The sequence below is a fragment of the Lichenostomus cassidix genome, chromosome 4 (assembly GCF_008360975.1).
Source record: "Lichenostomus cassidix isolate B80296 chromosome 4, HeHo_3.0, whole genome shotgun sequence".
Taxonomy (NCBI): Eukaryota; Metazoa; Chordata; class Aves; order Passeriformes; family Meliphagidae; genus Lichenostomus; species Lichenostomus cassidix.
Window position 1 is genome coordinate 39,827,213 of NC_139484.1, and position 13,926 is coordinate 39,841,138.

A 13,926-nucleotide genomic window follows, 5' to 3' on the forward strand; every position below is an offset into this window, starting at 1 on the left:
GACTGCTGGAGGCGGCTTGGTTTTGGTGGTAGTTTTGTTGGTGCTTTTGTTTTTTTTTTTTAAACTTGTTTGGTTTTTCTTCCTATTGGTATTTTCAGATGGTACCACTCTCTACAGTGACATGTGCTATGGTTAGAAGAATCACATCCTCCTACACCTTTAACTGTAAACCACTCTCCTCATCTTACCTTTTGATAAGGATTCCTTCTAAGTACTGAACCAAATTCAAATTTAAGCTAAATTTAAAGTATTTTAATTGTTTCTTGGTTGTTTGGTTTTTTGGGTTTTTTTTTTACAAAATCTTTCTTCTCTGCTAAAGATTTTGAAGGTCTCTAAATGCTTATCTGAAAATGTTTACTGCATTTTGATCTATTAGAGCAGTTTGTAAGAGGACAAATACCTGGATTGGGCATTGTATCATGAATGACAGATGATATGCAAGTTTCTAGAAGCAAGAGTAAATCTTAATTTTTGTAAAGAAAAGATTTAAAAGACACCAATCAGGAAATAGGAACAAAAATAAGATGCTATAATAACTTGATTTTTGCTGTAACATGTTCAAGTACACTGGTTCTAATTTTAACAGACACGTTTTTGTTTCTTCTCATACTGATGTGGTATTACAAGATCCTACAAGAATTTTAGCAAGGATCTCTTTTTACTAGCTGCTTTTTAAAACAAACCCAAAAATGCATGAAGGACTGTACCTTGTCTTAGATCAACACAGAGCAAATCTCTTAACAGATGATTTTTTTAAAGGGATTTTTTGTAAAGGGATTTGTTTGATTTGCCTTTTAATTTTTTGTGCCCTCTACCTTACACATGACTTCACAGCATGACTGGAAACCACCCTTGGATGACTGGATGGGACTGTTTTTCAGACACTACAGTGTAATAGACCCCAGGGCATCCCTGTTGAGAAAACTGCTTGTTTTCAAGCAGGGATGCGAGACAGATCGAATAAGCAGCCATTTCTGTGGGGAGATATCTGCTGTGTCGCAGCAGCAGATTGCTCCTGCTGAGCCTTCCCACTGTGTGTCTAGATATTTGCTTTTATAAGCAAAGCTGACAAGTGGCACAGAAACAGAACTGTTTGTGGGCAGGCCTCTCAGGTGCTGTGGTTCTGAAAGAGGCTTGAATGTTCAGCTGTAAAAAGGGACTTTTGAAAAAACCTGGGGCTCCAAGCTACCTTGGTTATGTGGGTTGTGATGTGTGGGTTTTGTCAAGATGATAATTTAAAGTGAAGTAAAATGGATACTTCTGTGTTCCAGCAGATTACAGATGCTGTGTGAGTTAAGTATGTCAAAACTGTATTATGATTCCTTCCCCCGACCTGCATCCTCCACACAGGAATAAACATTCATATGCAATTATTTTTGCACAGTTTTCCGGCAAGGCTTAAAGAGCCAACATTGTGCCTGCACAATGCTCAAGCAGTAGGCATGGAGGGAATCCATATGGATGAGGGTAAAGGCTACAGATTCTGACTGTGGCACATTTATTCATTTTTATTTGTGATTCTCAAATCAGCTTCAAAGACAAAGTTTTTCTTTCTGCTCCTGAGATCCTTTGTCTGCCAGTGATGGTAATGCATCTTGTCCTCACTTGTTTTGGAGAGATGTTGATCAGTGGAAGAGGGAGAGAAGAGGCTTACTGGTCAGATAGCTGTTACCAGAGAGGATGCAAGGACCCACAGACAGAGGCTATCTATGGTGGATATTATTTTTGTATAGTACATACTGACTCCTATGCTCAGATTTACCTTGCTGTCACTTGACTTTTTGTTTTTCTCAGCTGTGGCTGTGAATGGGAGGCCAGTGTTGTACTATGCATTGCTAATGATCAGTGCCTAAATTGTCCATGATCCCCCTGTAAGCCCCTCCTCCCAGATGTTTGTGGAAGTGTTTGGGATTTAACAATTTTTTTTACTGAATCTCTTTTTCAATCACAGTAGAGCTGGTTTTCCCTTTACTTGGTCCATGGGCAGTAGAAGAACCATGTGTGATATTCTTAAAAGTTCTCCTGTTCTTGAAGAATTGAACAAATGCTCTTCCAGGCCTATGTAGACTTTGAAAACATGTAATTCAAAGTTTCTATGAGTTGGAAGAGGTCTGTAAAGACTTGTACATTATATACATAAGGTTAAAGTTATTGTTTACATGAAAATGTTAAATTGATGTTCACTACTTAAATACTTCAGCACAGCATTTAGGAAGCCCTGCATGTGCTTGACCTGGCTCTTGGAAAAAGTCTTGCAAACACACTTGTGATGGTGAGTGTGTGGTGCCACTCCTTTGGTGATGGGTCAGGTTGGTCAGTGCTGTTGTACACACTGCCAGGTGTCACAGATGTGTAGTTACTGAAGCTGCAAAAGAACAAGAATTTGTACTTTCTGTTTTATTCATGCTTTTGCCATGTATAGCTTTGCAGGTAAAATGAGAAATCTCTGCCTTCTGCTGGTACTATTTTGAGAGGGGATGGATCATGCAGGTCTAAAATACAATTAAGTTTGCACTTTAAGCAAATTTGCATTATTTTTGTCTATCCTTTAGTGTGCTTAAGGGTAATAAAGTTTGTGTGGCATTTTTTTGGCATGATGATTATTTGGAAGGCCCAGCATTCTGACTGAAAAATGGATGATGTGAATATGTACTGCAGTTTGATGTATTTAATGCATATAAACCTGCTCACATAGCAAAACCACTAGAGGAAAAAAAAGAAAAGATGAGGAAAGAAAATTAGGTGTGAGGAATCACTTTTCAGAAATTGTTTTGGTGGGCTCTAGGATGTGCTTCTGGAGTATACCTGTAGCTTCACTCAAATCAAGATAGTTATGAGTGATTTGGAGGAAGATGTGGAAGCTTTGTCAGAAACCTCTGCAGATGTGCAAAAATGCATAGAATAAAAAAAATTTGCACAGGTAGCATAGCTTTGTTTACTTGCTAAGTTTGAGCTCATTTGGACCATTTGCATTGTAATGTTGCTTGGTGCAAATTGAATTATCCACAACTGTGGATTGATAAGCAGAGTTTGAAATTCTGCTTTTGGTACTAATTGCATTTGGTTGCCTTTGGGAGAGGTGCACAATACCCCTTTGGGGTTTTGAAGTTCCTCCATGGCAGGGCATGTCCTGTCAAAATTTCCCCAGATAAGGAGAATTATTTTGGAGGAAGTTTGTAAAAGACACTTTACTCCTTTGTAGATGGAGGCTCTGCTCAGTTGCTGCTGGTAAACATGTATGCAGCTCATGGGGAGGAAGTGCCAAAGTAGCATATTTCTTGTCTTGCTGATGAGGAGTGATTTTTGTTTGTTTTTAGTAATATTTTTTTAGAAAAATACCCGAACTCTAAAGTTGATACTAGTATAAAAAATATAATTCAAAGGATGCTTTTTTCCCCTTGCATTGGGTGAAACAGTGTCTTAGTAGCATATATCTATGTCTTTTCCATTTATTGAAGCTTGCCGTAGGGTATGTGAGTATATGCAAGCCTTTCTTGTTTTATTTGGTTTATGCAGTGATACCTGAATGTAGTGAACATCATCTTTGCTGATACTCAGAAATAGCAAAAAGCACTCTTAATTTTATCCCAGTATTTTGGTAGTGGTGGAATTGGACAAGAATATATTAAAAAGAGAAGCCTTTATAACTTAAAATATCTTTTTGATAGTGCTTAATGTGAAAAAAGCAGAGCAGTCTAGATCTGAGAATATATAAAATCTCAAAAGCAGATTAGGGCTAGGAGAAAACCAGTGACCCACCTAACCTTCTCCAGTTGAGCTGAAAATGCTCCTCCTGATTTCTGCTGCTTATTTTTCATAATTTGGAAGAGGAAAGTGATGCTCAGCCTTAGTCCACACTTCCACACTGTCTTTCCTGCACTGTAGCACGTTAGCCACATTCTGTGCTGCTCTGCTCTTTATCAGTCTCTTGTTTATTTGTGAAGGACGTCACTGCCAGGCTTTCACAGCGACTAGTCCTGTTTATCCACGGAGCAGGAACAGGCTGGCGGCATGATCTTTATCACTGCCCTGAGTGGTTCTTGGGTGGAGTGGCTCCTTTGGGATATGAAGAGCTGAGGTAAATGTTTTTGAAGGATCTCTGTTAAGACAGAAATTAGTTACTGGAAACAGGTAGGCTCATTAATCTCTCCTGGAGGCCTGCTGCAACCACAGGGTGATAAGACTTTGGGTAGACATGCATACTTTGAAAACCCTTCAAGAATGCCTTGTTTCTACCAAGAAGGGTACTTTTGTTTTAAGAAGGCTGAATGATTATTGCATACTACCCTGTGCAGGTTTTCAAAAGTGTTGGATTTCAAATATGCATTTTGAGCCCAAAGCATTTAAACTATTGAAAGAATTGAGAGCTTCTAAGAAATCATCTTGGAGTCAAGTGCAGCAGGGAAAATGTTGGGCTTTAATCTTCACTATAAACTCCTGTTCAGGTATTTGTAATAGCTGTAAATGTTTTGATTTGATGGAGTGTATTCTTTTGTCCTTAAGGTCTTTTCCTTTCCTTTTCTCTCATTAATACTGATACCTCTCTTTAGGGAACTGAAACACTAAATTAAATGCTCTGTTGACTTCTCTGGGGAGATAACATGCCAGGAAAACAGATGGCTTTTAAATTTTTTTTTTTTTAAAGTAATTTTATCATTTGCTCCAGTGAGTATGACTATTATATGGCAGCTCATATGCAAAGGATACTCATCCATTAAAATACTTAGAGTATTTGTATCAGGAAGCATACCTACCAACACAGGTACATGCCACAAATCAAGTGTGATTAAAAATATGGGAAAATGTAATGGGAGAATATCTGGACTCAGTTATGTGTAGAACTTCAGAGACTTCCATGTACCTTCAGTTGGCCTTCAGTATGTAAATGACAAAACCTAGAGTTGCAAGCAATACTTACATGTGGCTTTGAGGGGGAAGTAAAAGGGTGAAAACAGTTGTAAAAGGAGAAGTTACCATAATGTATTAGAAACTTGTTTAAAATAGATATTTAAAATAATTTCTGAGAGATTCCTTTTTGCTGTGTATGCATTCGCAAACCTAACTATGTAGCTGTTTCTTAACAGCAGCTGTTTTGAAAATTGAATGTTGTTTTTATCTACATGATTTTGCTAGCATTTAATATTTCGAAAACACAGTAGAATAGATCTTTACTATTTACCCCTGAGCAATCAAGTAATATGGAGCCAAGTACAAGCCGAGTACTTTGCTACTGAGTAATAGTTGCAGCCCAAAAAAGTATGAGTGTTATCATTGAACAAGAGCAAAATAAAACCAGTGTATAAATGTGAATCAGTTGAGTCCTCTAAATATTAAACAAGATTTCCACACAGTAGGATTTTATATCTGCTTTATCTGCTGCTTCTTTTTTTAGACCCTGGTAATTAGCTGAAGAGGCTGATATGTAGGATACACAAATATTACACTGGCTGTTACTAAGTCTTATTCAGCTGACTGTCATCTTCATGTTACTTTGCTTTTTAACAACACTGTGCAGTCTTGATGTGGCATTATAAGATTCTTTTTTTCTTAGTCATCTGACCATTTGGAGTGAACTTGGGTCAGTTGCCTGGAGGGGATATTGTGTGATATGCTGTTCACATCAGGCACAAGAAGTTTGGGGTTTGCAAATAAGATGTGTGGGAATGTGTCATGCTGGGCTGGGGGGAATAGAGCGCAGTCCCTCGTGACTCCAGGCAGTCAATGCCATGTTCAGTAAGGTATATAGGCCATCAGCTCCATGTGTTATCATATGCCTTGGCTGTAGGTAACTTCCTAGCATCATCTGATAAACGTATATCCTGTAGTTGAGGTCTTGGGCTATGTCTTCGAACAAACTATAAAAAGAGAGCTGGAGGGGTTGGTTTTCACTATGCATTTGAATAAGGATTTTTTTTTCTTTTGTGTAAACCCTTGAGTTATCATTGCAAAATGACAAAATAGTTCTGTTTCAAATACAAACTTGCCGGTATCTGTACTGATGAGCCCACTTGATTAATGAATGACAGATGCTTTCATCAGACAGGTCACAGAGGCAATGGCACAATGATGTTTTCATGTGGTAAAATACTGTCTCTTATTTTCTTTATTCTTAGATTCAAAGGGAAAAGAGACTGCAGCAATGAAAGCTGACCTACTAAGGGCTCGCAATGTGAAGAGGTATATTAATCAGCTGACAGTGGCAAAGAAGCAATGTGAGAAGAGAATAAGGCTCCTGGGAGGGCCTGCTTATGATCAGCAGGAAGATGGTGTTTCTGATGAAGGGGATGGCCCTCCAAGTCAGAAGGTACAAATCGCATTGTCTGAAGGTCATTCTAAATATGTTAGCCCTGGATCAAGTTACCTCACTGTTAATCCCTCCCTTCCCCCAGGAGTCAAATCCAAATTAATTGCTGCATAGTTTATTTATCTTGAGAAAAGATTACTGAAGTACCTGAAAAGACACACTGATTGCTCAGCCTGGAATATTGCTCAATGTGAAACTTCATGAAGGATCCAGTGGCTTGTAAGCACGTGTGACTTTTCAGACATACCACATGCAGGGAGTTAATAAGGACATGGTAGCAGCCTTTATGAAAGTAGCAACTTGCTTTCAAATAAGATTGCCAACATATGTGCAATATTTCTTTGGCCCTCGTTATATTTACTTTAAGAAGTATGCGTGGCTTTTGAAAACACTAAATTATTCAGAAGCAAACACTTGTGGAAGGCAATTGACAAAATTCAGGGCAGTTGTTGCAGAAAAACTTTGGTAGAAGCTGCTGACTGAATGCTGGTTTTCAATACCACTGTAGTCTGGAATTAGAAGTAACTACTGTTGTGTTGGCCAGCATATACAAAAATAAAATGACTACTTGGCCTTGAAAATCTTAAAAAATTCTAGAGACTTCTTTTGTAATCTACTCTGTTTCCTTTTGGGCAAAGCACAGTAGCTGATGTATTCAAATGTGAAAGAATATTTTATGTTTTTAATGTAGGTAGAAGATAGCTTATCTCTTCGTGCAGGGAACTTTAATTTTCATTATGTCCTTATAATATAATTGCAACTTAGTAGCATGTTAGAAAAAGTAGTATGATGGAGAAATAGTTCCTACTCTTGTTTTTTTCTTGAGTAAGATCTGAAACAGAATGATTCCCTACTCTCTTGTCCTTAAAACATGATTTCAGATGGTGTGCCATAGATTGTGCCAAGGCAGTCCTGATCTCTTTCCTGAAGTTGGGCGTAGCAAGAGGTGCCAAGGGGAAAAAGAAAGAGGGCAGCATGTGGCAGCACTGCATGAGCCAGTGATGCCACTTTTGATGCCTGCTGAGATGCTATAAACTTTTCTGGATAGATACCTGGTGATGTAAGAGTGTTCAAGTAGTGAAGATGCACTTCATAAGGGCAGGGATTGGTCAGGAATATAATAAAATATAATATTATTATTAAAATCAAAGGAATTACTGAAGTTCATGTTGCATGTTTTATAAACCTATGGGGTTTTTTGGTGGGACTTGCTGACCTGGGGTTACATCCTGTAAATATACCAATGAGCTGCTCAATATTGAGTTAATGGTACTATTAATAGGAATAATGACTGGTTGAACAGGCATTTGTTGTGGCAATGGTGAGAACAATGGGATCTGAGGCAGTTCTGCTACTAAGCTTTTGATGTTCCTGTGATGAAGCCCTAGAACCCCTCTACAGCCATGTCAGTGTAGAAATAGGAAAACTGCTTCTCTCTTCTGTTGTCCCCAGTTCTCCATTGCCATGAAAGAAGCTGAGGGAGGCTGACTGAGAGATGGAGACCATGCTGTCCTCTTCTGAGCACAGTAAAAGGCTGAGAGCTCAGCTGAGGAAGTCTCTCTTCACTGTTGTTTCTTCCCATCCTCTTCTAGCACTGTGCTAGCTGTAGTCTGGGTTCTTATTTCAAGGCAGCCAGTGTTATTTTGGGTGTTGGCCCCTCCTATTTGGGCAGCATTGACTGAACACTCAGGCGTTTTTTTAAGTAAAAGGGAAAGGCATTGTTTGAGATTTAGTAGATAAGATAATATTGGGATGTTTCAGCTGGTGGCCCTTAGACTCCTTAAAGTATGGTTGTGTCAGCTTTTCTGTTAAGGTAGCATCTAAGTAGCAGAATAACTAGCTTTTGTAAAAGAAACTGTATGTTTGCCTTCCTTTCTTCACCTTGCATGAAATTGCTCAGAAATGGGCATTTAGTAATGGTGTTTTGAATTAATATTTTATGTAAGTGTAGTACAGAAGCTTGAATGCATTACTAACTTTGGGGAATTTTTGGTACTAGTTGAACAAAGAGTTGACTAGTGAACTAAAGTAGTGCATCCTATAGAAAGCTTTTTCTTGGCTGCAGTAGCAGGGGAGTAATGGCATGGCTGGTAAAAAGTCTAACGCATGTTCTGATTATGGGCTTAGATGTGGAGATGGATTATTTGGAGCTGTCATTGTTCTGTTTGATTATGTAGTCTTGTGATTTTTATTCATTTGATTTTGTACGTTTCACTCACCTAATTTTCCTGAATCCAGATTCTCTAGGGAAATCCTAAATATATGAATTATAATCACATGCTTATAAGCAAACAAACAGACAAACAAACCACAGCTACTCTCTGAATCTGAATTCTGTCATTAGCTCTGATCTTGATTTAAACTGTGCCCATGTTATTAGATTTGTTTTCAAAGAAAATGCAGTTTAAATGAATGTAATATGTAAAGCAAGTCTTAATAGTTGGTGCAGTTTTAGTCATTTTTCTTAGAAACTGTACCTGCAGAGTACTGCAGTAATTAATTGGATTCTTATTATCTGTGTTTATGTAGCAAATTATTTTCTTCCTCTGTTGTGCTGAGCAATGCTGAGTTTCAAGGCAGGGACTTTTACATTATGTATGTAAAGTAAAATAGTCTGTGCAGTAAAATAGTCAGGTGCCTTATGTGGTTAGTATATACTTCCTGATACTTAAATAATTATTGTATTTAGTTCAGCTAATGCTGTATGTGACAGAGACAGTCTTCTGATGACTTGCCTCTTTTTAGAACGTAACAAAGTGAATACAGACTTAGTCAATATACAGACATTATTTCAACTAAAGCATTAGTTAAGGGTTTCTTAAAATGCAGCTTGGAAAAGGATATTTATCAGTATTGGTTTTTACATTCCACTTATTGCTGTTTTCTAAAAAAAAAAAAAAGAGAAAAACCAAAAGCAGCAGCCAGAAGTCCCACAGTCTGTGTGCCATTATCCCAGAAGAAAACTTTTAGTGATCCAAATGCTGCTCAACCCAACAATCTGCAGTGCTGTTACCAGCTTTATTGGGGTTATTCATTATAGGTCAATGTGGTTGTAGTGAATGGGAACCTGGTGTGTTGCAAAGAAAGAGTACAGCGCATCTATTCTGTACCTAGTGCCTGTGCAGACCTAAATTAATTAGTTCTTCTGTAGTCCTCTCAGAGAGAGGTTGTGACTATCTTTAGCATTTTAACAAGACCAAGTTTCTGCTCTGTAGGGCCAGGGAAAAGTCTCTTATGTGTGCATATGCTAGGGATGCTGTTTAAAGCACCCCGCTTAGGAAAAAAAATAGAAAAACCTAACCCCTTCCTAGTCTTAAGCAGGACCTGTGCCCAGCTGTGGTATATAAGTAACATTCCTGTTGAAGCAGGGAATTGATATGGCAACAGTAAAACTTCTGTTTTTTCCAAACCTGGAGGCTGCTCTCGAGTTAAAAGGATTTGAAGGGTTGCTGTGGAGGCTGATAATTCCGAGATTATATCTGTTAACTGGGTATTAGATTTGAGGGTGTACACATGCCCTAATGCCTGCGAATGTGCCAACATAGCTCAGAGTTTTGTGCTCTAATCTGTGGTGATACTGAGTCATAAAATGATCTTTTGCTGTGGATTACAAATTACTGCAGAACTTCTTCAAATTGTAAAAGGAAGGAAACTCCACAGAATAGTTGGGTGCCAAAAAGGACTGTTGTGGTTTCACTCCCACCAGCAGCCAAGCCCGACACAGCCACCTGCTCACTTCCCCACCATCAGGACTGGGGGGAGAATCAGAAGGGTAAAAGCCAGAAAACTCATGGGTTAAGATAAAGACAGTTTAATAGGGAAAGCAAAAGCCACACACACAAGTAAGGCAAAACAAAGAAGTAATTCATTGTTTCCCATGAGCAGGCAGGTGTTCAGCCATCTCCAGGAGAGCAGGGCTCCATCACACATAACGTGACTTGGGAAGACAAACATCATCACTCCAAACATCCCCCACTTTATATACTGAGCATGATGCCATATGGTCTGGAATATCCCTTTGGTCAGTTGGGGTCACCTGTCCTGGTTGTGTCTCTTCCCAGCCTCCCAAGCACCCCCAACCTCCTCACCAGCATGGCAGTACAAAAAGCAGAAAAGGCTTTGGCTCTGTGTAAGCCCTGCCCAGCAATAACAAAAACATCTCTATATTATCAATCTTGTGTTCTACGCAAATCTAAAATACAGCCCCTGCCAGCCTCTGAAGAAAGTTAACTCTACCCCAGCCAAAGCCAGCACACGTGCATTTTATGATTTTCACCTCAAAACTAAGATCCTCTTGTTCAGTATGGGAAGTTCTGATTGTTTTGTCATGGAGGTGTTTTGTTTTCAAGTGTTTGTCTCAAAGAAAAGGCCTGGATTTGCAAAAATAGTAGAGGATAAGGAAGTGATAATGGCTTTTTAATGCAACTTCTTAATGGCTGCAGCATCTGCATGGGTATGGGAAGTCTGTGTTTATTTCCTTTTCTGGCTGATGTACACCCTCCTCACTCTTCTCAGGAAAAGTCTTGAGCATTATATCACAGAACATACTCTTTCCTGGCTGCATTTTTGATAGATGTTTTTCAATAACAGTGGGCACCAGCCACCAAATGCCCTAGCTGCAAAGGTATTCCATCTTTCTCTGTGTGCCTGGAAATAGTTGAGATACATCTCAAAGCTCTGTGGGCTGTGGTATGGAAACTGCTGGCATTTGAAACAAGGAAAGAACAGATCAGATAGCTTTCAGCTTGGCTCCCTTGCTTTGCGGGAGCATGGGAAGTTAAATTTTTGACAATAGCATTTCATGAGTGACTTGAAATGCCATCTTAGTCCATAGAAATATATCTTGATCAGAAAGATGTGGAGGTTTTTACTATCTGACAGAAGATGAATTTATCTTCTAAGTACTTAAAAACTCTTTTTTTTTTTAAATGAAGCAAAAATATTACTGTAGGAGGACTGTGTAGTTGAATCTAGGACATGCTTGTGGGATGCATAGTGCTCTGTGGGCACATCAAGTGAAAAGATTTTCCCTGTAACAGATGGAAAGGAGCCAAATCTGGCATTTTCCCAATTTTTATTCTTAGTTTTCTCTTCTTCAGATTCTTCAGTTTGAAGAAATTTTGGCCAACCCTTCATACCGAGAGCACTTCCGGATCTACATGGAAAGGATGGACAAGATGGCTTTGATCGGCCTTTGGGAGTCTGTGGAGAATCTGAAGAATGCTAACAAGGTGGAAGAAATTGCAAGCCTACGTGCCTTTGTACATTGATGACATTCTGTTGTGATCCTGATGTTAGGAAATGTCTTTATGTTGTTAAAATATCGATAGCATAAGATGAGTGCTAAGCAATTTGGTGTTTTTTAACTGCTTCATATCCATATTTGAGGATAATATTGCAATTAAAATTTATGGGCAGTTGTGATGATGATTTACTGTTGGTTCCTTTAATGACATCTGTTAAAAGGAATACTTGATATGCAAAAGTAGTAAAATTATTTCCCCCTCCACCAGAGAAAAAATGTGCAATAATATATTTGCTTTAGTTGTATCAGTTTACATGAATTACATTCTAATTGTATGTCTGCACATAAGCTTCTCATCTTGCCAATTACAGGTAGCCCATTCAATCCAAAACAGTGAAAATGTGTGTATACATGTTCTTCAAACCTTTTTGTAAGAGAGGTGCTGCTTTAAAAGACCTCTCCCTAATCTGTAGCTGTATAAGCAGCTAAGTTTTTCCAGGAATGTCACACTACTACTAGAGGGGGAAAAAAACAATGCTATATTGTACTTTGGGCTAACATAAAGTAGGAATTAGAACTCTTAAAAAAGGATAGGAAATATCACTTTAAGTTGCAACAAGTATCCTGAAGCAATGGTGCAGAGCAACAATCTGTAGAGGACACATTTGCTGTGTGTGAGCCGTGTGGTGGATTTTTGTGGGAAACAATTAAACCTTCAGGATTCACGCTAGCATTAAATACAAATTTCATTGTTGATATCAGTTAACTTTTTGTTCATTGTAATTTTACTGCTCTTTTAGGTATAAAGATTCTAGTTCATTGGAAAACACACAAAACAGCCTGTAAAACAGAGGCAAATTGTAGAGTGTGAGTAGTGAACCATTAATACAATCTGAAGAAATGACTAACAACCAACTCAAGCTAGAGAGTGTTCATAAAAAGTTTGTCAGGCACTGTGAAGAGAGTTTAATAAATCAGTTTTGATTTGCAAACTGCTCATGGTTGGAAAAGGTACTATAAATCAATTTATGATCTCTCAGCTGTGATTTCTCTCTTCCCATTCAAAAGAATATGGATATGTATATATCTGCCACTACATGGGCTGCTTATATTACAAAAAGGTAGTGTCCTGCAGTCATGTGGCTGTGATATTGTCAGATGAGGCAGGTAAGAACATTGTGCCATAGTATGAGAGTGGATAAACCCTTTTTAATTCTGTCCAGTTTAGGGAGATGGTAAATTTTCCTCTTCTTGATTTTTTTTTTCCCCCCTTTCCCCTCACAAATTAGTTATAATCATGTATAAAGTGAGTTGATTCTATTCAGCAGAAGACAGGAGAGCTGATACAGCTGAGATTTATAATCTGAGCTTAAAATGGTGACCACAGTGTTGCTCTAGCACTTTTCTTCCTTTTAATGCCAGCTTTTGGAATAGATTTAAAAGCAGTGGGTGCGGAAGCTCTGGCAATTTTACAGCACAGCTGTTTCTTCACTTGACAAATATCAGTACTTGTAAAATGGATTGCTTAGCAGAGGTGCACAGGCAGGCAGCATGCTTGATCTCAATAAGAGATTCACAGATGCGTTCTCATACATTTGGATAGGAAATTAGCTTGATTATCCTTCAAATTATGCACCTGGGTCCTGAGTCATCCTGATATTTTCAATATTTTTTAATTATTCTTTTCTTCCTCCCTCTCACTTGCTTCCTAGGCTGAAATACCTCAACTGGTGAGTGAAATTTATCAGAATTTTTTTGTGGAAAGCAGAGAAATACCTGTGGAAAAATCCCTCTATAAGGAAATACAGCAAAGTCTTGTGGGCAATAAAGGCATCGAAGTATTCTACAGAATTCAGGCAGATGTTTACGAAACTCTGAAGGACAGATACTACCCATCATTCATTGTCAGTGATTTGTATGAGAGATCAGTCAAGAAGGAGGAAGAAAGAAGTTCTGCTCAGCTTACTCCTGAGGACAAAGATGAAGTGGTGAGTCACACAGACAATTTCTTTCACTGTTATTTAAAGTGTTCTGAGAGACCGTCCTGAGAAAAGCATGTAGTAGCATCTTCTTTTCTTGAGCTTTGGACTACTCTTCTTTTTTTCTCATTGATTTATAAATATCACCACTCTTGTAATTTCATCTGGTAAAACTTTTACGTTTATAAGCTCTTTGAAATAACATGGTACAAAATGACAGACTACGTGCATTTTAAATTAATTAAAGTAATGTTTCAGATTCCCAAGCCTTCTGTATTTCACATCTGTCATTATGCTCCTTAGAAACAGAGAATGCAAAACATACTTCATATAAGTTCAGCTGCTTTGCTTTTTAGTGAAAAAATTCTCACTGAAACTTCAATAGGTTTTGGCCCAGA

At 38.3% G+C, this 13,926-nt stretch overlaps 1 protein-coding gene across 1 annotated transcript in view; it reads left to right on the forward strand.

Moving 5' to 3' along the window:
• SNX25 (sorting nexin 25) overlaps positions 1-13,926 on the forward strand; it is an 81,684-nt gene that overhangs the window by 45,449 nt on the left and 22,309 nt on the right. Inside the window, exons 7-9 of the mRNA XM_085058788.1 lie at positions 6,114-6,304; positions 11,404-11,535; positions 13,262-13,537. Coding sequence (XP_084914914.1) covers positions 6,114-6,304; positions 11,404-11,535; positions 13,262-13,537 — 599 coding nt within the window. The remainder of the gene's footprint in view (positions 1-6,113; positions 6,305-11,403; positions 11,536-13,261; positions 13,538-13,926) is intronic.